Genomic DNA, 23,925 nt, shown 5'->3' with positions numbered 1-23,925 from the left:
AAATTAAAAAAAACCAAATCAAAGTTTGCTCACCTGCTATATAAAGTTAGCAAAACTTAGAAGAATAATATAATAAGTGTATTATATGAATAAATAATTTTCTCCTCTAAAATGTCTTTTTATGACAATAAGAACTCTTATGCTAACTGGTCTGAAACTAGATATAAACAGACTGGCTAGCCCAGATGTGGAGTCCAGTTATATTTAACAACTTAGGGTATGATTTTAAAAATTAGTGGACATGTGATGGAATCTTTATTAAATAACTCAGGGATATTAGGTAACTTTAGAAAAAATGAATATTTAAATTCTAAGAAAAATACTAGATCTAAGTTTAAAAAAGAAACTTACATATGTCAGAAAGGGCATATAAACAACTAAAAAGAATTTTTACAAAACACTGATAAGAACCAGTATCCTTAAAAGATACATAGCTACACAAACCAATTAAAAAAAAAAAAACTCCAATAGGAAAAAGAAAACTAAGCATGCCTCCAATAGAAAAAAGGAATACAGAACATAAACAGACAATGCAAAACAAAAATGGCTAGTGTTCATGTGAAAAAACATTTACTTGCACTAGAAAATTTTTTAACGTAAATTAAAATATAAATGCAATTTTTTACTTAAATTAAAAAAATTAAAAACATATTATTCAAAGTTGTATCTGGTGCTCTGATGAGATAGGTACATTTAAAACACTGCTGGCAGTAATATAAAATAGTATAATCTTTATAGAAGACAACCAGAATTGTCTATCAAATATTTTAAAAAGGAATATGCCCTTTGACTTACTGAAGTCAGAAATACAAAGATTTGGGTAAAAGAATATTAATTCCAGTTATTTATAATAGCATTCTGTTGGGAAATGGTTATGTAAATAAAGGCTTTATTTTTGGGTATGGTATAAAGTAAGAAATTAACTGAATTTTTTCCCATGCGGCTGACTAATTGACCCAGCATCACTGACTGACTAGCTCAGTCGTTCCCCACTAAGGCTATACTTCCGCAGTGGTCTGCGACATTGGACTCTTCCATTGGTTTATTACCCCATGTAAATATTACACAGACTTAATGGCCCAATTTTAGAATGAGTCTTGATGTTGGATGCAACAAGTTTCTCTACTTTAATATTGCTTCAAAAACATTTTGGCTATTTTCCCCCCTCCACTTTTCTTATTCCATATACATTTTAGAAATAGCTCTTAAAAGTCCTCTGAAGATCCTTCTGAGATTTTGAACAGAATTTATGGATGCATTTGAGAGAAATGATATATTTTTAGATATTGAAACTTCCCACTCAAGATTAGGACACAGGTCCTTATTAAGTATTGTTTTACATATATGAATATCTGTATCCATATCAATGTTTATATCTAATGGGAACATTCAACTTCTGCTGTGTTTATTTATATGCTAAGTCACCTCAATTGTGTTCACCTCTTTGCAACCCTGTGAACTGCAGCCCACCAGGCTCCTCTGTCCACAGGATTCTCCAGGCAAGAATACTGGAGTGGGTTGCCATGCCCACCTCCAGGGGATCCTCCTGACCCAGGGACTGAACTCGCATTTCTTATGTCTCCTGCCTCGGTAGACAGGTTCTTTACCACTAGTGCCACCTGGGAAGTGAGGTGTATGAATCTAAAATCTGTCATACAGAAAGAAGTAAGTCAGAAGGAAAAAAACAAATGTTGTATATTACATTTATATGGCATCTAGAAAACGGTACTGATCAACCTATCTGCATGGCAGGAATAGAGACACAGATGTAGAGAAAGGACTTGTGGGCACAACAGGGGAAGGAGAAGGCGGGGCAAACAGGGAATAGCACGGAAACATACACGGCCAGATGTAAAACAGCTCGCCAGTGGGAAACTGAAGCATAACACAGGGGGCTCAGCTTGGTGCTCTGTGACGACCTGGAAGGGGCCGGAGGAAGGCTCAAGAGGGAGGGGATGTATGTACAGTTACAGCTTTATCACATTGCTGTACAGCAGAAAGCAACATAACATTGCAAAGCAATTATCCTCCAGTTGAAAATACAATTTAAGAACAGGAGGATAATTGCTTTACAATATTGTGTTACTTTCTGCTGTGATCACACTTTCTGAGTGTTTGTTTGGCATGTACCTGTTTACTATCTCTCCTTCTTGTCAATGTCAAGATTCATAAAGGCAGAAACCAGGTCTGTTTTGTTTATTTCTATAGTCTTTGTACTTGTCACTGAGCTTAAATATTTAACAAAGAAATATTTGTAGATTGAATGAGTTAAACATGTTAAACTTTTGCTTCAATTTTTAACATTAATAATACACTGGATCATCACTTAAAATTTATCTTATTTGTATAATTTTATTTTATCTTCTTAACTGCCTTTCAAAAGAGGCATTGCTAGTCTCCATTTGACAAAGAAGGTAACTTAAGGCACAGGGAAACAAGCTAACATGGTTAAACTAATAGCTAGAAATCAGTAGAACTGAAAACAAAACCCAAATTGTCTAACTCAAAAGACATAAAATAAAAAGAGTAAGAAAAGAGGAAGAAAGAGAAAATAAGGGAAAGGAAGAACAGAGGGAGGAAAGCTCATTCACCCCTGACCTTTCCATCTCAAGAGCGTATCACACCACTTACTCTGAGAACTCTTTAACTCTCAAACTTTACATCTTTTAGGAAGCCTCATACCTCATACATTTCAGGCCAGTAGACAGATCGAGAACACTTTCAAGCAACATTCTTCTACATGAATCATACAGAGTGGGAAACAAAGGAGTTTGCAGTTACAGAGTAAGTCTCTTTTGCTCAGCTACATTTTACCAACATAGAACTTGTTAGTTAAGTCAGGCACACAATCAAGTCTGAAAATTTTAAGAAGTATTTACAGCATGATTTAAGTTTCAATTTCAGGTTCCAATTCATTATCTCATAATTTCTCTGCCTTAGTCAACATTACACAAAACTTTGACACTCTCTTCCTATTGAAAAGGCATGTGAGAATACCTTTCCAGTTTTACTATAGTTGACAGGGTAGAAATAGAATTACTTTTTATTGGAATCATTATTTCAGGAAAGGATACTGTACTCAACTTCTCATTTTAGTCAAGGATGTGATATGTCCCCTTTCCTTTCTTTGTCCCTAAGTCTGATGATAAAATGGTAATTTCTATTAATTCTGATTAGCTGGCTTCACATTGCGAAGTTACAAGAAGGAAAGGAACCTCCTACTGTTTCCAGTCTCCATGTAGTAAAAGAAAAAGTACCCACCCCTACGTTAATAATACTGTTTTTATGAATTGCAGAGAGAAGATACTTTCCTGCCAAAGGGTAATCTATGTGTAAGAGCTGATTGCTAGGTGAAGCATGCTGACAGAATGAGGTGCTTTTATAGATTCTATCGACACGAGAACTCTAAATTGCTGAGAAGTGACCCTCACCTTTTCCTGAACTCAAACAGAGGACTAATACAGCATTGATGAAATTCTGTCTGCTACAGGAGGACATAACAGTTCATTCTTAATCCAAAGTGGCTTATCAGGAATGGACAGTGGCACGATGTGGACTCTGAGATCCCAACCTCAGTCTCTAACATACCCATGACCGAGACATCGTATTCAATCAGCAGCGTTGCTTCTTGCCCACACTGTTTGAGAATACTCATGGCCTCAGCATGCGTGGTTCCAAGAAGTCGAATTCCATCCACACTGAGCAACCTGTCACCAGGTTTGATTGTGCCCTCTCTGAAGGGAGAATAAAGAAACAGTCATTAATGTAGCATTGTGGGGCTTAACATTAATAGTCACTTAGCCAAAGTGGCTCTTCCACACAGTCTACCATCCACACCCTTTGCATTTCCGTCCAAGCATCAAGTGTGACATTAACAGAAGGAACCCTGAACAGAAAATTGCCGCAATATTAAAATCAGTAATAAGAAAATAACAACACAATAGCAAGTACCCAAGTCACCCACGATGAACTCCTGGGGTGCAAGAGTAATAAAGGCACATTTTCTCTTTTCTAGGCTTTTTTTTTTTTGCCAAAATGTCTAAAATTGATTTATTAAAGCCAAAGAAATAGCACTCACCTATTTTCCCAAAGCTTGGTGAGCAGAAAAGTCTGCTGATTCCATTCGATTTATCACCAGTGAACCCAAGCTGGAGAAAGAACGCTGGTGAAAAATTTCCCTAGTCTCTGCACTTTCCTACTGATTTATAAGGCCATTTGATGATCATTAAATTGATTCAGTCTCATATTCCCTGGAAAAGGCAGGCAAATACTATTCTCCCTTCTGTAGACACAGACACTCAAGGCAGTGGGAGAAGATGCCTCAGCACAATACTGACACCACTAAAGTGCAGCCAGAGAGGCTTCCAGGTTATAACCCTCTGGTGAGGGAGAGTCAACAAAGAAGAGAAAATCAAATGTGGGGATTATAAGTTTAGGCTTTGGGAAGAATAACAATGATGTCTTAAACATCTTTCACCAAGGCAACTGTCCAGGTAACGTAAGTCTAAGATTTTATCTTAAAATTTTTGGTTTCCTTTGTGTATGTTAGTTGCTCGACCATGTCTGACTCTATACTACTCCATGGACAGTAGCCTGCCAGGCTCCTCTGCCCATGGGATTCTCCAGGCAAGGAGTGGGCTGCCATTTCCTTCTCCAGGGGATCTTTCTGACCCAGGGATCAAACTTGGGTCTCCTGCATTGCAGGCAGACCGTCTGAGCCCCCAGGGTTTCCTTTAGTTTTACATTAATTTGGTAAAATGTTCACAAACTAGTAGCCTACTCTTGACATTTCTGCCAACCCCAACTCACAATGTTAATAACAAATGGAAGTATTCTTATTTGCTCCAGGAAGAATAATTCACAAGAAAAGCATGAGAAGAAGAAAAAACAACAACAACAACAACAAAATACTTTGTATTATCCTCCACAAAGGCAAATAACATTAGCAGAGGGGAGAACCCAAGTGTCTTCATATTTTCTTATTGTATACTAAACTTCAAGTTTTTTAAAAAAGTGAGCTAAGAGTATGAGCTTTGAAGGAAATAAATCTAAATTCCTATCCTAGCTGGCAAGTCATTTAAGCATATGGTTCCTCAGTCATCTGTAAATGTGGATAAAAATATCTCATTTAGTGAATAGTTGTGAGGATAAAATAAGATAATGTCTGCTAGGTACTTAGCACAGTTCTTGGCCCATGGTAATCACTCAACAAGCAGTATTTACTATTATTATTGCTATATCTAGTGCTTATGAAATGTTTTAAAAAATCCAGTCTAGGCTGAAACATTCTGTGCAGAGTTGGGGGTAATCAGTGCATTGTCCTCTTCTCCTTTCCTATCCAGTGGCAGGAGTTGTGTTCCCTACCATTACGGAGCAGACTTTTGTTGTGGGAAGTTAATACAAAGATAAGTATCTCTTGAGACATCTAAGCTGTGTGCTCATTTGGGACTTCTCCATCCAAAAGGTTTATGTAGGAAATCTTCACATTAGCAAGGAAGAAACACTAACACCAACATTATTCCTTCCCTTTTACTAAAAGTCACGTCTACTTTGACATTCATAGTCATCATCAAGGCATAATAATCATGACAAGGATGTTGGCAATAGTAAGAGTCAGAACCCCATCATGTATCTTTCCAGGTTAGGACATTAGCAATTGGAAAGGATACATCTCAAGGACCTGCTGTAAAAGGGCCAGATGCTTTTTATTAAATGCCTCCAGTATGACAGGCCCCCTGCAATGCACCATAAATCTCTAATCCTTAATAAAATGAAAAACCTTGAAAGTAGGCATTATCCTCTACATTTTACATCTGGAGGGAAGTGAGCAGAGAACTGTTCAGTCACACGCCAAACATAGGGTGGTAAGCGCTGAATCTGAGGTCAAACTTACTTTCTTCTGATTCTTCAGCCTGAACGCTCTGTTTTCACATTCCAACATATATATTTAATATCTATCTGTTACCATGAAAATTTTAATTCATCAAGTTCTCTGCTAAAGTCCCCAGCTTCATTTAGTCCATTTGGATAGTGACACAGAAAGAAGTTTACCTGTCAGCAGGCCCTCCTGGACGAACACAGGTTATTACAACTGGACGAGATTTATTTCTATCGTCATGTGCTCCCCCTAGCAAAGAAAAGGAATACAGCTTTAAAAAACACTCTATTGCTGCCATTAAAAAATTCACTTACAAAATGCCAGTGGAGAAACTAAAATACATTTTATTGTTGTGTGAAGGAACATATATGCTTTCTCTCTGGCACATAATAAAAATCTTATTCATTTTATATAGAATATATTGTTGATGTCAACATTTCCCCACTTCTAAATAAATATGTGGCTGTAATTACGGGTGAGCTATAAAATGCTTAACAGCTAGTATGACAAGAGCATCAAGTAATTATAAATACTAGTCCAGTTAGAGCAGTTGTTGGTTATGGACAAAGTGTAGGTGGGTACATCTGGTGCCAACCAACCTGGGCTATAATATAGGTGAGTCTACAATGTGAAATGAAGCAAAAACTACAGGAAAAGAAAAAAAATCCAAATATTAAAAAAATTCAAGTGGCTAAAGTGGCCTCCATTAAAAATGGGGTTTTCAAAATAAGTATTAGTGCATTCTAAAAGCACTGCCTTTTTAGCACCTCCTACATTTTATGTGTGTTGATGTAACATTTCATATCTTTTTATTTTGTGTATCCCTTAACTAATCTTTGTAGTTATAGCTAATTTTACTATTTCTGTCTTTAACCTTCGTATTCACTTTATAAGTGGCTGATCCACCACCTTTACCATATATTTGACTTTACCAGTGAGATTTTTTTCTTTCATATATTTTCTTATCTAGGGCCTTTATATTCATGTGTTTAGGGCCTTTTTCTAATTAGCTTACAGATGTCTCTTTAACATTTCTTGTAGGGCCAGTTTAGGGTTAATGAACCACTTTTGCTTTTGCTTGTCGGGGAAACTCTCTCTCCTTCAATTCTGACAGTTAGCCTTGCCAGGTAGAATATTTTTGGAAGTTTTTTTCCTTTTAGCACCTTGAATATGTTACTTCCTTCAGGCCTGCACATTTTCTGCTGAAAAATCAACTAATAGTCTTATGAGAGTTCCCTTGTATATAATGAGTGGTCTTTCTCTTTCTGTTGTTAAGATACTCTCTTTAACTTTTGACAATTTAATTATAATGATCTTGGTGTGAATCTCTTTGGGTTCATCTTGTTTGAGATTCTTTATGCTTCTTGGACCTGGATGTCTGTTACCTTCCCCCAGTTAGAAAAATTTTTAGAGACCCTTTTCTTCAAATAATTTTTTTGTCCCTTTCTCTTTCTCTCTTCTCTTTCTGGACCCCTAGAATGTCAATGCTGCTGCTGCTACTGCTGCTGCTAAGTCGCTTCAGTCGTGTCTGACTCTGTGCGACCCCACAGACGTCAATGCTAGTATTCTTTCTGTTTCACAAGTTCATTAAATTATCCTCATTTTAAAAAATTTCTTTTTCTATTCTGTTTGAGTGACTTCTACTGTTGTCTTCCAGGTCACCTACCTCTTCTTCTGTTTCATCTAGTTTGCCATTCAGTCTCCCTAGTGTATTTTCAGTTCAGTTATTGCATTCTTCAACTCTGTGACTTCTGTTTGGTTCCTTATTACGTGCTCTTCCTCTTTGTTGAAGTTCTCTCTGTGTTCTTCATTCTTCCCCTGAGTTTGGTGAGCATCTTTATGTCCATTACTTTGAACTCTTTATCAGGTGTATTACTTCTCTCCATTTCATTAGGTTTGTTTTTTTCTGAAGTTTTACCTTCTTCCTTCATTTAGAACATTTTCTTCTGTTTCCTCATTTTGCTTGACTCTCTCTGTTTCTATTATTATGCAAAACAGCTATCTCCTCAGTCCTGAAGGACAATCTCTGTCTTGATATGGCCCTCTTATCCTTTTTGGGGAAGCGGGAATTCAGCTACTTCTCCAGTTCTTCTCAGAGTAAACTATTTTATATGTAATTGTATATTTGCTGTATTTGTGGGAGGAAGTGAGTTCAGGATCTTCTTACCCTGCCATCTTAAACCGTCTTCTATCCATTTCCACTTTTTTCACTATTGTTTGTCTGACTTGATTTCCTCATACATCACCTTCCTGGCCACCCATCCGGATGGTCTCTAGTTTGCCAGTATTTGATAAACATTAGTGTTACCATTAGGAACTTCTTCTTTAATATCTGCCTGGTTGAACAGACTGACATTTCCCATATTTGGTACAGGTAGAGAGGTTGACCTAAAGAACCTAGCCTAAGAGAAAAATTAAAAGGCATTCATAGTCCCTGATGAAAGCAAATGTTTCCTTTATGTTCATTTCTATTACAAGTGATTTATTCAGTCTGATTGATTGGTAAAAGCTCCATTTCAGTATTTTTTTTAAAATTCAGTTTGATGGCTTCTTTGAGCCCCCTTACTTAAAATAGGAAACTCACGACTTTCTCAGAAGAAAATTTTTAATGAAAATTATGACAACAAGTTACAGCACATGCTTAACCATATTTATATAAATACCATCATGTAACTTCTTTTCTGCAAGGTAATTATAAAAAGATAAGTTTACTTTCCTTTGAAGGATTTTGATTCAGAAAAAGATAAAGGCTAAAGACAGCAAGAAACTTTTCCACTAATTTGATTCAAATGTCCAAATACAAGTATGTTAACTGTGGATACATGTCAAAATGTGAGAGAGGTAACTGTAAGTTACTTGATATGTGACATTTTATCATTATTTGAAAAAATCAGCCAAGTTTAGTTTGTGATTCACTTAGGTGCTAGATGTTTGGAGCTATAAAGCAAAATAAAGACCATTCAGAGCCCACTGGTATTTTAGATCTTAGCTGCTCATTAACATCAACCACCTGGCATGCTTTATTAAAAATATCAATGCCAGGGACACAATGTAGACCAAATCTGAATTTGGGCTCCATATGTTAAATGAGTACACATAGCTACAGTTTTTACAGTTGAAAATGACTAGAGAAATTGCCTCATCCAAAGTGAAAAGCAAATTAGTAGTAGAGTGATTTTTCCTGTTTTTTTTTTTTTGATTTATCACAAAATGTTACCTATTTTTAAAAATTTTTATTGGACTAGAATTGATTTGCAAAGTTGTGTTAGTTTTTGCTGTACATCAAAGTGAATCAATTATACATATACATATATCCAGTCTTTTTTTATATACTTTCCCAGTATAGGTCATTTCAGAGTACTAAGTAGAGGTTTCTGTGCTATACAGTGAAACTGAAAGTGTTCGTCACTCAATTTTCAACTCTTTGTGACCCCATGGACTGTAGCCCACCAGGCTCCTCTGTCCACGGAATTAAAAAATTCCATGGCAAGAATACTGGAGTGGGTTGCCATTTCCTTCTCCAGGGGATCCTCCCAACCCAGGGATTCTCCCAACCCAGGAATCAAACTCAGGTCTCCTGCATTGCAGGCAGATTCTTTACTTTCTAAGCCCATCAGGAAAGCCCTACTGTGCTACACAGTTAAGTCCTATGTAAAATAGGTCACTAATACTTTGACATATAGGTAACAATACTCTGGCCACCTGATGCCCAGAGCCAACTCATTGGAAAAGACCCTGATGCTGGGAAAGATTGAAAGCAGGAGGAGAAGGGGACAACAGACGATGAGATAGTTGGATGGCATCACCAATTCATGCACATGAGTTTGAGCAAGCTCTGAGAGATGATGAAGGATAGGGAAGCCTGGTGTGCTGCAGTCCATGGGGTTGCAAAGAGTCAGACATGACTGAGCAACTGAACAACATTTTCCATATACTAGTGTGTATATATCAATCCCAATCTCCCAATTTACCTCTCCTCCTTCCTTATGCCCTTGTAACCATAAGTTTGTTTTCTACATCTGTGACTCTATTTCTGTTTTGTAAATAAGTTCACTGATTTTCTTCCTGTTAATCTAAACCATCTTCTGCTTGGTGGCAAAGGAATTAACAGAAATTTAACTCTCCATGATTTAGGCTGGAACAACATTTTTTATTTTATGGCTGTAAGGTTCTATTGTTTATACAGTCAAGGTTTTTGAATCATGACATACAGGATGAGAAAGGTAATTCAATTTATCAGCTAAAGGCCTGGCTTACTGTTAAAAGACCCATCCTAAGTGAGTAAGAAGAAATTCTCTAGCACTAAATGAACATGCTTCATCTGCATTATCTCCCTCTCCTTCCTTCTTGAAATGTCCTGGTATTCCCCATTGATCTAAGTTAAGCTCATATCCCTCCTATGCCATAATGTCTTATCTGCCATGACAGCATTTATCCACAGTACTTTTTCATTCTGCAACTCTCTTTGTGATTAACCAATAACTCTTAAGGGATGGGTACCTTTTGAGCATGGAAGACCCTCCAGATGGGCCTCAAATTGGTTTCAAATATAAGTTCTTTATTTATGCTCATTAAACATTTTGCAAAATTTGACAAATTTTTGTGTTCAACCAATACACTAAGGGAGTTATTAAAACCTACAAAAATTTGGTACTCATAAACTAAAAGGCTTCCTTAGTGGCTCAGACAGTAAAGAATTTGCCTGCGTTCCACTTAAATGTAGGACTGGGTCAGTAAAGTATAAAACTATTGGTCTAAATCACTTAGTGGGATCCTAGTTGCCTGTTTTCTCTAAATACTCATGTGGGCATTATATCAACTTATGCCTTAAAATTCACTGGACTATAATTCCCTGTGGATCAGGGTTCTGTCTCATGACTTCACAGTACTCTGCCCTATGCCGACATGTTGACATGTCCTTAATGAATATTTGATTGATTGATTTGCTACATGACTGACACAGAATTGAACCTAATGCCTAAAGCTTAGTCATCTAAGGCAAGTTTGTATAATGAATACATGTCTTTCATTCCTTGAGGCATGTCTGTTTCTTAAGATGGTTAGTTAATTTTAATTAATGTCAAAAATGTTGATAGAGTTTTGCTGCTGGTGAAGTACCAAATGTAACAGGTAAAAACAAAAACAAAAAAATAAGGAAACATTAAAAAAAATTCCTGATGCTTACCTAGTTTCCTATTGAACCTCACTGTCATACTAGAAATTGTGAGTTGTTAATGCATGTATAGACTTTAAGGATGAAATTGCTAATAATAAAAGAAAATATTAAAAGCCAGCATTGTAGCTCAGAATTAATGGTCCTGTAGACAAATTTCACCTGAAATATTTATTATTAATATCATTCAAAAATAAGATGGACTAAAAAAAAAAAATTAAAAAAAAATAAGATGGACTGATGTACCGAGGTGCTCAAGGGATTAGATTATCTGCAATTCCTTTTTAGGAAACTACAGTAACAAAATGCATTTTAGGAAAAAATAATTTAAACAAAGTTCTTGAACCCTAGTGTATTCAATCAAATCAAGCAATATTCACCAACATTTTTGACTCCATGATAAATGATACAGAAAAATATATAAGGGAAGCAAAAGACATGTTGACAACTGGCAAAGCAGCAGGATGACTATGAACTGACAAGGTTTACAAACAGTGACTTCTTACTGCATATTAATGAACTGAAATAAATTAGCTAGAAAATTCGGACTCCATTTTGATTCCCAATTATTGCGTTATTTCTTTAAGGAAAAATGGATGCAAAATTATAAGGTAACATTGTGTGTGTGTGTGTATTAGTTGCTCAGTTGTGTCTGAATCTTTGTGACCCCATGGACTGTAGCCCACCAGGCTCCTTTATCCATGGAATTCTCCAGGCAAGAATACTGGAGTGGGTTGCCATCTCCTTCTCCAAGGGCTCTCCCTGACCCAGGGATCAAACCTGGGTCTCCTGCACTGCAGGCAGATTCTTTGCCATCTGAGCCACCAAAGAAGACATGAGGTAACTTTAGACACTGAAAACATCAGTTTTTTTAAAATTACTTTCTAATTTACCCCCAACAGTTCAGTGACAAATTCTCCAAGAATATCTGATGGTTCTATTTTCTAACTGCCACCTACCTCTTATTACAAAACCGAAGGTATTTCCTTCTTTGTGTAACGTGACTTCCACCGTTCGGAAAATAACACTCGATCCTTGAACAGCTGAAAACAGGAAAAAGAGAGGGAAATAAGTCTTATTTCATAATAACATTTCTAGATTTCCAGATAAAACACAACAGATTTTTTTGTTGCAAATAATTCTTATTGAGTAATTAAACAGTTAAAAAATCTGTTTTTGGAGAAAATATTGGAACAAAATTGGAATGACATACAAATATCATAAAATAGTCATCTGTATAAATGACTTATATAATTAAGGTCCAGGTGGAATCAAAACCAGAGATACTTCCTTTCCTCCTGTGTAGCCAGTTTTTAGAGCATAATATTCACATTGTTAAAAATCTATATAACAAGACAGACAATCTTCATGTGATAAATAGAATTGTTTCCCCTTTGTATTATGTAAGAGTTATACAAAATTTTTGTAAAACTTACAAAATAATTAATGTTTTATGTTTTTTTTATTACTTACAAAGTTTTATAGAAAGAACACATCTGAATACCATTCTAATTGGTGATGACAACTGGATAACACTCATAAAACATAACTGTTCTTGAGTAACTAGTAATTATCTTTTTTGCAGCTAGCACAAGAAGAAAAGTATTAGTCTCAGATTGCCATTAATAGGTTAAGCTGATGCAAATTGATTTTCTGACATGATGCATAGCAATTAAACAAAGACATCAATAACCCAAATGAAACTTGGAGAATAAAAGAATTTTGAAGTACATTCAAAATATTACTACTAACTAATAAAATAAAGATCTACTTAATTTTACTTGATACCATCATGCTTAGGTTATGTTTGCCTGGTTATTGGTCTCGTTTCACAAAATGAAATTGCATTGCCAAGTTGCTATCTCTAATTACATTATACACAGTATGAGGAGATAAGTTATATTATGAGCTTCCCTGGTGGCTCAGAAGATAAAGAGTCCATCTGCAATGCAGGAGAACTCAGTTTGATCCCTGGGTCAGGAATAACCTCTGGAGAAGGGAATGGCTCCTCACTCCACTATCAACAAGAAACTTACAGACAAAATTTAAAGGCATCTTTGAAAAGAACATTTCTTTCCACTCATAAGAATAAAAAATAATTTTAATGAAGCATTAATTACAATTACTTTTTAATTATCATAAATTATGAATCCTTAAAGGAGTGGACACGATTATGAACAGCACACAGTTAAATTCACAAAACTGGACACATGCAGCTGGAACACAAAGTACAATAAGAACTTGGATTTGCTGAAAGTCAATATAAACCTACAGCTGAATAAAACGTTTTCGTATACTGCTGATTTAATTAAATGTCATATTCTTGCTATCAGGGGGATTTCAGTTTATTCTAACCAGCTAGGAGCAGTGCATACAAATAGTCAAAAGAATTGAGATACAGTTTTAATTAAATTAAAAAAAAAAAACTGAGTTCAAAACGAATGTTTTCTTATTTCCATGACCCAACAAGCCACTTGAAGAAATTGGTTAAGAACATGATCTTTCTGTTCCTATTAAGGAAGAAATAGGGAGAAATAAGGGAGAAATAATTAATGAGCATCTACGGAATGTTTTCTCTGTGCCAGAAACTCTGAAAGTGGTTTACAAATTGTATTTAATTTAATCATTAAATCAACTTTCAATTATATACAACCAAATTCTAATTCTGGGCCACCTGTCCTTGTTGGCTGAATATCTGTTCTGGGGAAGCAAAGCACTGTAATTTTAATTTTGCATGAACTAAATCTTGCTGACCACAAAATCTTACAATCAAATCTAAAGTCAATATGAAGACTTTAGGGATTATCTACAGCTTTAGATTACCCACACTGTTGCTCTTCATCACGGGCAAAGAAAAATGGGAATCCTGACTACATTTTAATATACTTCATGAAATAGATTTGGTCTTTATAATTTACATTTGTGTGACTCGCTCTTTGTGACTGAAGTTTCATGTTCAGCACCAGACATCTGTTTGGCCATGTGAGTTCTATTCATAACTTCACATGTGTATGTGGACACAGAGATGCAATTAAGGGGCTTACCCAAAGAATCAAATTGAGCACATAAAAGGCCGAGGTAGAACCAATTTTATAATGCAACAATACTCCTCAGTATTTTAGTTGTTCTGATGCCCCTTGTTTCTATACGTGCATATGTATGTATTTCTATATCATAAAGTGACACTCTATTTTGTTACGGTAGGTTTGGTTTTTCTAAATTATATACTACTCCCCCGCCTCCCCAACACCTACACCTATAGGAGAAAGGAGTTGTGCACTTTCCTACCTCATTTCGTTGGTTTTGCATTGCTAACTTGCTTTGGCCAATGCAGTGTTAGGGGATGTGAGCAACGTCTGCAAATGTGCTCCTGTGGTTCGGCTTGTCTTGTTTGCCTTCTGCAGCTGGCACAGGAAGAGCTTCCCTTGGGTAGCTGATGTTCCCTCAGACTACATCCCCTAATGAACCACGTGGAGAAGACCTGGGATGACCCCCTGTCCCCCCAACCATATCAACATCATCACCATTGTCATCATCATCTAGTCTTTCTCTCTCTCTTTGAATTAGACATGAGAAGTAATCAGGCTGTCACGGGGACATGCCTTAACACATTTATTTGAATTATGGAAGGACTCCTTCTGATAAAAAAGCTAGCCTGATTTAGCTGATGGTTTAGTGGCGAGGACTGCCTTTGACAATAAAATTCCATGGCCGACATTTTTCATAAAACAAATGAGATAAATCTATTGCTCTAAGATTTGAATGGATGTGGTATTTAAAGATGTATAAAATAATCCTCATGCCAAAATTATATGCTGTCCAACTACTAAAGCTTATCATAAAGAATTTTAGGTGTTAACTAAAAAGTGGATGAGAATTAGGTAATATTTCAAAATTCTTTAAGGGTTATGGGAAAAAAAAATTTGAAGGCACTCCTCTAGACCAACTTTGAACATACAAATGCCCAACATACAGTCTGGTAACATTCTCTCTAAATACAGCCTCGAAATATCACATAATTCTAGAGTCGAAAAGAACTCTAAGCTCATGGAGGTCGACTATTTCATTGTCATTAAGAAACTGAGTATCAGAAAAGGGGAGATGCTTACCCAGGGTCACAGTTCCATTTTTCTTCCATCTGCTCTCTGTCTCTCTGTATCGCTTTCTCTCTTTCTCCCTCTCTCTCATACACACACACACACTCTCTCTCTCATACGGACCTTTCTCCAATTCCTGCTGGACTATGGGGCTGGCTAAGCCTCAGATTGCTGTGATTCTTGAGAGAGTTACAGTCTTGGCCTTGGGTGGCCTATCTTTCAGCAGGCAGCTTTCTCCCTGGGGTCTGGCTTGTGCCTGCTCTAGCTGTCTGAGCTCAGTGAAAGGGAGGCTTATTAATCCCTTCGATCTCCCTGAACGCAAAGATCTTATTAATTTATCTAAACATAATAGAAAGAGACAGAGATAATCCTTGGCGAATAGACCTCTGCTATCTGGTTTCTACTAAAAACTCCACACTTTTGTGTTTAAAAATATTTTCTCTTTTTCCATCAGCTTTATTGTGTGAGGGAGAAAGGCAGGTATAATCACCAAGTCAGGAGAGGTTTTAACCCCTGGATATTTCTGATGTTCACCCTCTCCTCTTTAACTCTATTAATGCTATATTTATTCAGAGTATCACTCTCTTTTGGAAAACTGTAACAGCTTGGGGGCTTATAGCTTCCATTTGACCTCTTAAAATAAGTCTAAAAACTTTCATCTAGGGGGCTCTCCTGGTGGTCCAGTGGTTAAGACTCCACGCTTCCACTGCTGGGGGCATGGGTTTGATACCTGGTTGGGAAACTAAGATCCCACGTGCCGTGTGGCATAGCCAAAACATAATAATAAACCAAAACCAAAACTCTGATCTGAGGATGCTGCTCCTTGGCCTTAAAACCTTAAAAAAAAGGCCCCTTGTTGTCCACCATTCACGGCTTACAAGGCCCTCCTTCACTTTGTTCCTGTTTACCTCACTGACCTCGTCCCTCTGAGGCTCTCTCTTTCCTTCTGTGTTCCAGTAATTCCAAACGGGAGATTCAACCTGTGAACTAGACTATCTTCATACTTCCTTGCCATATGCTATGCCTGGAATGTTAGTCTTCCTACTGGACCTGCATAAATGCCTTCTAATCTACTGTAAAATCCCTAGCTCTGGACAACCCAAAAATGCTCAGCAAATCTCCACAACTGCCTTATCCTGAGAGCAATACTAAGAGTTCCTCTTAGGAACAGGTTGTGTTTAATTGATATGCATGTACACAGTGGAATAAAAATGCTTAATCAGAGAGCATTAACTCTAGATATTTGACTCCTCTTAACTCCTAGGCAGTGGTTTAAGATAGTGATTTCAAAACAAACTGACTTTAAGTTCAAGAAAACATAGTACTTTCAGTGTAATAATAACAACAACAACAATAATAATGGTAATATGGCTAAGATACATTATGGCTTACGGAGTCTGTGCTTATGATCTAAATACATGGTTACAGCCTTGAAATCTTACAAAAATTCTACATCCATTACAGTCATTTTGTAGCTGAGAAACCTATAGCTCAGTGAACTTGTTAATAATTTCCCCAAAGTCACAAAGCTAGAAAGGGACAAAACTGACGCTTAACCAGTGACACAGTTCAAGCTCTCAACACTATTTTACTGCCGGCTCTCACCGAAAATAAAAACGCTGTAGCAAAGCTTTAGAACTCAGATGCCAATTGATTTTGTTATAAAGTCACCATGAGATTTTCGGTGTTAGATTTTATGTTAAGAATAAGAACTGGTGATTGGTGTGTATTATACATTCACTCTGTGAGTGCTATCTCCTAATCCCAAAGCCTCAAACATCATCTCTAGTCCCATTACTCTTAAATTTACTTTTCTACTCTAGATCTTTCTCACAAATGCCAAACTGTATCTCCAGCATTTTCTTGACATTTTCTCTTAGCATGTTAAATAGGCACCTCAGCTGTAGTATTTTAAACAATGAGCTTCTTAAAAAAATTTTTTTTTTAAATTGTATTTCTTTAGTTTGTCCATGCTGCACAGCTTGTGCAATCTGAGTTTCCCCAGTTAGGTATTGAACCTGGGCACCCTGCATTGGAAGCACAGAGGCCTAATCACTGGACCACAAGGCAATTCCCTCCAGCAATGAACTTCTGATCTTCTCCTCACAAGACAGCTCTGCCCACATTCTTAGCCACCCCCATTAATGGCAACTCCATCCTTCCAGTTGCTCAGGCTTAAAACCTTCCGATGGTCCTTGACTTTTCTCTTTCTGCAGGTGCTCAGTTGTGTCTGACTCTTGGTGACCCCATGACTGTAGCCCACCAGGCTTGTCTGTCCATGGGGATTCTCCAGGCAAGAATACAGGGGATCTTCCCAGCCTAGGGATTGAACCAGGGTCTCCTGCATTGCAGGCAGATTCTTTACCAGCTGAGCTACCAGAGAAGCCCCCTCTTTCTGCATAACCCACATTAAATTCATCAGGAAATCCTGTTGGTTCTGTCTTCAAAATAGATGGGGAATATGAGTGCTTGTCACCATTTCTTCCATCATCCTTCACCTGGATCACTGCAATAGTCCTCCAAATGGTCTCCCAAGCTTCTACCTTTGACTCTGCAGTCTATTCTCAACACAGCAGCCAGAGGAGTCTTTGAAAACATTAATCAGAGCATGTCACTCCTCTGCCCAAACCATACAATGCTTTCCTGCATCATTCAGAGCAACACTTAAGGTCCCTCCATTGGCCTACATGGATGCTCCATCCTTTACACTTCTCACCACCTCCCCCACTTCTCTTCATGCTTACTCTGTTCCAGCCACACCGTCCTTCTTTATGTTTCTAGAACTAGGCCAGATTATTGGCCAGATTATTATTCTAATCTGGCCAAACAAAAGGCCAGATTATTCCTGTCTTTTGATTTTAGCACTGGCATTTTCTTCTTTCTGGAACTCTTTTAACTCAGAAAACCATATAGCTAATTTCCTCACCTCCTTCAAGTCACCGATTAATATCACTTTCTCAATGAAACTGTTCCTAACCACTCTACTTCACATTGCCAATGACACTCCCCACCCACACTCCCAACCCCTTTCCTTGCTTTATTTTTTTTCCCCCACAGCATTCATGACCCATAACATTCATACTACATACAGCTGATCCTTGAACAACATAGTCTGAACAGTGTGGGTCCATGTACCTCTTTGGTTCAATCTAGGTTATGGAAGAACCTTGGTTTTGGAGGAATCATATATATGGAGGGTCAAATATAAGTTGTGCATTGATTTTCGACTGCAAGGAGGACTGGCACTTCTCACCCCCTCACTGTTCAAGGATCAATTGTAATTAACTTATTGATTGTGGTTTTATTTTATTTTCTGTCTTCCTCTAGTAGCAGCAGTAGTGCTAGTCTCCTCAGCCGTGTTCGACTCTTTGCGATCCCATGGCCTGGGGCTTGCCAGACTCCTCTGTTCATGGAATTCTCCAGGCAAGAATACTGGAGTTGGCTGCTATTTCCTCCTCCAGAGGATCTTCCCAACCCAGGGATGGAACCTGGGTCTCCTGCACTGAGGCAGATTCTTTACCATCTGCAGCACCAGGGAAGTCCCTCCTAGAGTGTAAATTCTACTGACATTCATTGAGGGATAGGCTGGAACATGGTAATGCTCAATAAGTCATCACTAAACAAATGAATTATCACCAGTTATTAATAATCAGTCTCAGTTCTCAGTAGTACAGAAGAGCAAAGCTCTGACTTCGGGGCCTACTAGTTTGGGAAAACCTATTTAACTTAAGCATCTGTAAAATGAGAATAATAATGATAATAATGCCTACCTTATAGTTTTGATTGATTTGTATATGTATTATTTACCAAACATTTTTATATTGCCAGGTACTGTCCTAAATGCTTTACAAACGCTAACTCATTTAATCCTCATAATAGATCCACGAGTAATATCACAGGTTACTAAAATCATCCCCATTTTTCAGATGTGCAAAGTGAAACAAAAGAAGCTTAAGTAACTTTCTCAAAGGCATGCAGCTAGTAAAAACTGCAGCTAGGAATTGACTGTCTATTTGAACTAAAGTTCAGCTCTGATGTTCACAGATGGCTTTAATGAAACACGAGTCCTAGATAATTTCATCACCATTTATGCTCTTTAACATTCTTCCAGAGTAGGCAACAGAAAATCAGATAATTTTTTAAATATTAAGAAAGTATGCTCTGCCGTTCCTGTAATAAGACAACGATGGCAAAAGAGAAAAAAAAAAGGAGAACCAAGAGTTTGAGGCAAAAACATGGTGCAGCTGTTCTGCCTCAGGCCGTGATGACTTACAGACTGGCGGCAGCTCATACTCCACCTCCAGAACCACTCTTTCCCCAACATTCTTCAGCAGGCTGATGATCTCATCGTGGCGGAATTTGGCCAGGTTGATGCCATTCACTGCTTTGATGTAGTCACCCACATCCAACTGATCACTTCTGCAAAACAAAGAGTCGCTTCAGTGGAGCTCTCCTCCCCATGGGCCAGTCTGATCGTATTTCCCACTTTGCTATCATGGATAAACTGCAAGCCCAGAAGGACGACACAGCAGGGTCCCTGCCTCCTAGCATGCGGCTGGTTCTGAGGGCAGGAGTGCAGCTGAGGGTGGATGAGACGCTCAGGGATCCCTCTCACTCATGCCGACTGTATGCTTTCCAAGCCCTCTACTGCATCTGCTGCTATCTCTGATTTTTCTCCCTAAGCCTTTACCTCTTTTATTTTTAAAGAGCATCAAAAAGTGAAATAAAGAGAAAATTATCTTTAGTTGCTCTGCCCCTAAACAGTTGGTTCTCCTGGGGCAGATTATCTGTATCCTGGACACACTAGAAGTTTTCCTTTCTTCTTATTCCCTTTCAGTGTTGCTGCTTGCCTTTTGGACATTTCACCACTTTCGGTATCTTCACTAGAAGTATGTCCAGGGCCATATAGAAGGTCATTTTATTTTGCTATTTATTACTTATAGCAGGACTGATTTCAAAAAGTATCAGTGAAGAAGAAATTACAGTGAAATCACAGGGATTCAGTAACAGACTCCTCCCTCCTCACCATCATAATAGAACTGTGGCTACTTTGGGGCGTTTAGTCAAACTCTACCTCTAAACCAAGAGCAGGCAGCAAGACCAATGACAGGACTTAATTCAATAATATGTCCTCCCCAAATAAGAATAACGAATTCATTTGCTTTACATTAGCCTAGCTCCAATCATCCTCTCTTCAGAGCCTCCATAATCCTCTCTAGTCTACGGTACACATGGGCACTCTTAACTCAGGTTTACTGACTGACACTTTTTTGGCAACTTAACTGTCTCATGCACTGTGACAACTCTTATTGCTTTTTACTATTGTTGTTGCTTTTTACTATTACAGAATGTGATTATTGCCCCCAAACTTTTCATGTTTTTTTTTTTAAATACCCTATTTTCCCTCAATAGATTATAAACCCCCAAGGGCAGGTATCTTATCTTGACTTATTTTGGTTTACTACCTGTGAAATGGTAGTGGCTTAAACAATAAATATTTGGTGATCAATAATACTATAACTGGCAGAGTGTTACTTTTAATTATAGGATCAATACATGTGTGAACGACTTTCTCACCCTCTCCCTTGCCAATCATGCTTGCTTTAGGGGCTACATACAAAGAAACTTTGGAGACACACGAAGTTCCAGCATCACAAATTGGCTATGACTGTTAAAAATTAAAGGAGGCTATGGTAGAAAGAAATCTCTTAAAAACCATATTGGAAAATAACATAAAAATAATACGTATATATGTGTGCATGTATGTGTGTGTGTGTGCTCAGTTCTGTCTGACTCCTTGTGACCCCATGCCACTATAGCCCACCAGGTTCCTCTGTCCATGAAAATTTCCATGTAAGAATATTGGAGCAGATTGTCATTTCCTTCTCTAGGGGATCTTCCCGACTCAGGGATTGAACCCATATCTCTTGTGACTCCTGCATCAGCAGGCAGATTCATTACTACTGCACCATCCGGGAAGCCCTGTATATATATTCATATGTATAACTGAATCACTTTGATGTACAGCAGAAATTAACACATTTAAAATTACCTATACTTAAATTTTTTTTTTAATGCACCCCCGCCCCTGCCACAAACCCTGAAGGAAGACGACTAAGTTGCTTGTGTTGACATCAACTTGGTTTTACAAACAGTACTGCAGATCATGGAGCAATCAATTGGCTTGAGCTTATAACCTGTACAAGTAGGTTGATCATTGAAAATGACCACTATTTCAGGTGGCACTTAATAAGGTAAGAACTCTAAACTTAATTTGGGATTCTGTGGACACGAATACTGGTGTCCAGGATTTAAGGGACATTAACCTCACTGCCATGAAATTAAAAGACGCTTACTCCTTGGAAGAAAAGTTATGACCAACCTAGATAGCATATTCAAAAGCAGAGACATTACTTTGCCGACTAAGGTCCGTCTAGTCAAGGCTATGGTTTTTCCAGTGGTCATGTATGGATGCGAGAGTTGGACTGTGAAGAAAGCTGAGCGCCAAAGAATTGATGCTTTTGAACTGTGGTGTTGGAGAAGACTCTTGAGAGCCCCTTGGACTGCAAGGAGATCCGGCCAGTCCATTCTGAAGGAGATCAGCCCTGGGATTTCTTTGGAAGGAATGATGCTAAAGCTGAAACTCCAGTACTTTGGCCACCTCATGCAAAGAGTTGACTCATTGGAAAAGACTCTGATGCTGGGAGGGATTGGGGGCAGGAGGAGAAGGGGACGACCGAGGATGAGATGGCTGGATGGCATCACGGACTCGATGGACGTGAGTCTGAGTGAACTCCGGGAGATGGTGATGAACAGGGAGGCCTGGCGTGCTGCAATTCATGGGGTCGCAGAGAGTCGGACACGGCTGAGCGACTGCACTGGACTGAACTGAGCCTCACTTTGCATGAAACCGCACCATTCCACCCTTTCTTTCTGAGGCAGATTTCGATTTTGCCCACAAAGCAAGCCCACCCCTGGCCAGCGCCCAGGATGCTCTGTCGTCATCAGGAACTAGTGCAAGCTGCAGTCCAGTAGAAACAAGGCCAAAACCAGCCCTTCTCAGCTAAGCTTTCTGCCCTTTCGGAAATCATCTCTTTGTCCCGATGAAAGGGAAATCTCACAAGTAGAAAAGCTGAGAGTATGTAGGACAAGTAAATTGTTACTGAGACGCTTGGAGCTGGGCCTCTCTTGCTGTCTGGGCTCATCATGTGGTAGTTTCCCCTGTCCACAGAATATGGGTCACCTACTCCCCGTCAGATGACTGGACTGTCTCACTCCCACTGCAGTAGGGGCACATTTGAGGACTAAATCCATTCAGGTGGCTGTTTTCTTTTTTTTTTTAAGATTTTTTTTAATGTGGTCCATTAAAAAAATCTTTACTGAATTTATTACAATATTGTTTTTGTTTTATGCTTTGGTTTTCTGGCCACAAGGCATGTGGGATCTTAGCTCCTCGACCAGGGATCAAACCTGCACCCTTTGCACTGGCAGGTGAAGTCTTCACCACTGTGCTGCCAGAGAAGTCCAGACACAAGCATTTTAAAATTAGTATCTTAGGAGGACTTGAGTGCTCTTGAGATGACACAACAGCTCCCTGGTGACTTTGGCATGGGCCAGAAAAGCCATCATTCTGAAATCTGCCTCCTCCCCACCCCCCATGCTTCCACCTGGCAGATGGCAGTGTCATTTATCTATTAGTGACCTTTTCTGATGGAGCTTTAAGTTCTGAATTAATTATACCTTCATTCCTTTTTCTACATTTCCCTGCCATGCAGTTACCTAGCAGCGATTCCTCCTTGCCGCAGATTAGATACTCTGGGTTTGCCATCCTTGTCAATTCCGCCTGAGACTGTCAGCCCAAGGGTAGTGCCTTCCTTCTTCATCAGTTCAACCACAGTGGAGCCCTTGAATTCCTCTGTTAAAAGAAAATAATCTGCTTTAGTAAGTGACAGCAGAAGCACAAGGGGTAGTCTTTGTGGGTGGGGAGGTGATTCCTCCCCATAAACACTCTGCATTTTTTCTTTTGTGGGAAAAGTTCTGCGGCCTCTTTTCCACTGCAATTTGCGGAGTGCCTTGTAAAGATGAGCATGCAAATAAAGCGGAGCAGCAATTCCTCTAAAGGTTATTAAAATGGGTACCAGTGGAGTGCTTCGTTCTAGATTCACAATAAATAGTCTGACATGGCTTATGTACAAGGATAATATTCGTCCTTTGTTTCCTGTCATTCTGAAGTGACTTTCTCTCACGTTTCTCCTTGTAACTCTAAAGGGAGCAATTGAGAGTCATAAGGTAAAGGGGCTGGAATGGAATTTTAAATAATAATACAGTGCAGCAGCAGACTCCAAGTTTGTGATACCTTTTAGCTGAGGAAGATGAATGACATAAGAGAAGAGCGTTCTACAAGTTCAAGGAAAATATTATTGACTCTAGTTTTTCTCTTTTTTTTTTGGTCTTTCAGAAAACAAAGTACAATAGCATTATTTTACAACTTACATCATTTCTTACAAAATGTGTCACACTATATTAAGGCAAGGTTGGTCTTCAGAATCCCCAGGGAATTCTGTTAATTCTCATTCTCTCCTGAAATTTTTAAATGTTACCAATCTTGTGGGGGTCATATCTACAAACCAAGTATACATGCATGCTCAGTTGGTCCCACTCTTTGTGACCCGAGGGACTGCAGCCCCACCAGGCTCCTTTGTCCATGGGATTGCCTAGGTTAAGAATACTGGAGCGGGTTGCAATTTCCTGCTCCAGGGGATCTTCCTGAACCAGGG

At 38.4% G+C, this 23,925-nt stretch overlaps 1 protein-coding gene across 2 annotated transcripts in view; it reads right to left on the bottom strand.

The window, feature by feature from the left end:
* Positions 1-23,925, bottom strand: part of GRIP1 (glutamate receptor interacting protein 1) — a 316,084-nt gene that overhangs the window by 149,910 nt on the left and 142,249 nt on the right. For both annotated transcript variants that reach the window (XM_005680211.3, XM_005680212.3), the window contains exons 3-7: positions 22,928-23,063; positions 19,422-19,567; positions 12,011-12,094; positions 6,052-6,127; positions 3,589-3,734 (exon numbers count right to left, since the gene is read on the bottom strand). In XM_005680211.3, coding sequence (XP_005680268.1) covers positions 3,589-3,734; positions 6,052-6,127; positions 12,011-12,094; positions 19,422-19,567; positions 22,928-23,063 — 588 coding nt within the window. The remainder of the gene's footprint in view (positions 1-3,588; positions 3,735-6,051; positions 6,128-12,010; positions 12,095-19,421; positions 19,568-22,927; positions 23,064-23,925) is intronic.

Source organism: Capra hircus, chromosome 5, assembly GCF_001704415.2.
Source record: "Capra hircus breed San Clemente chromosome 5, ASM170441v1, whole genome shotgun sequence".
Taxonomy (NCBI): Eukaryota; Metazoa; Chordata; class Mammalia; order Artiodactyla; family Bovidae; genus Capra; species Capra hircus.
Note: the sequence above shows the minus strand (reverse complement) of the source record. Positions and strands in the feature narration are given on the sequence as shown.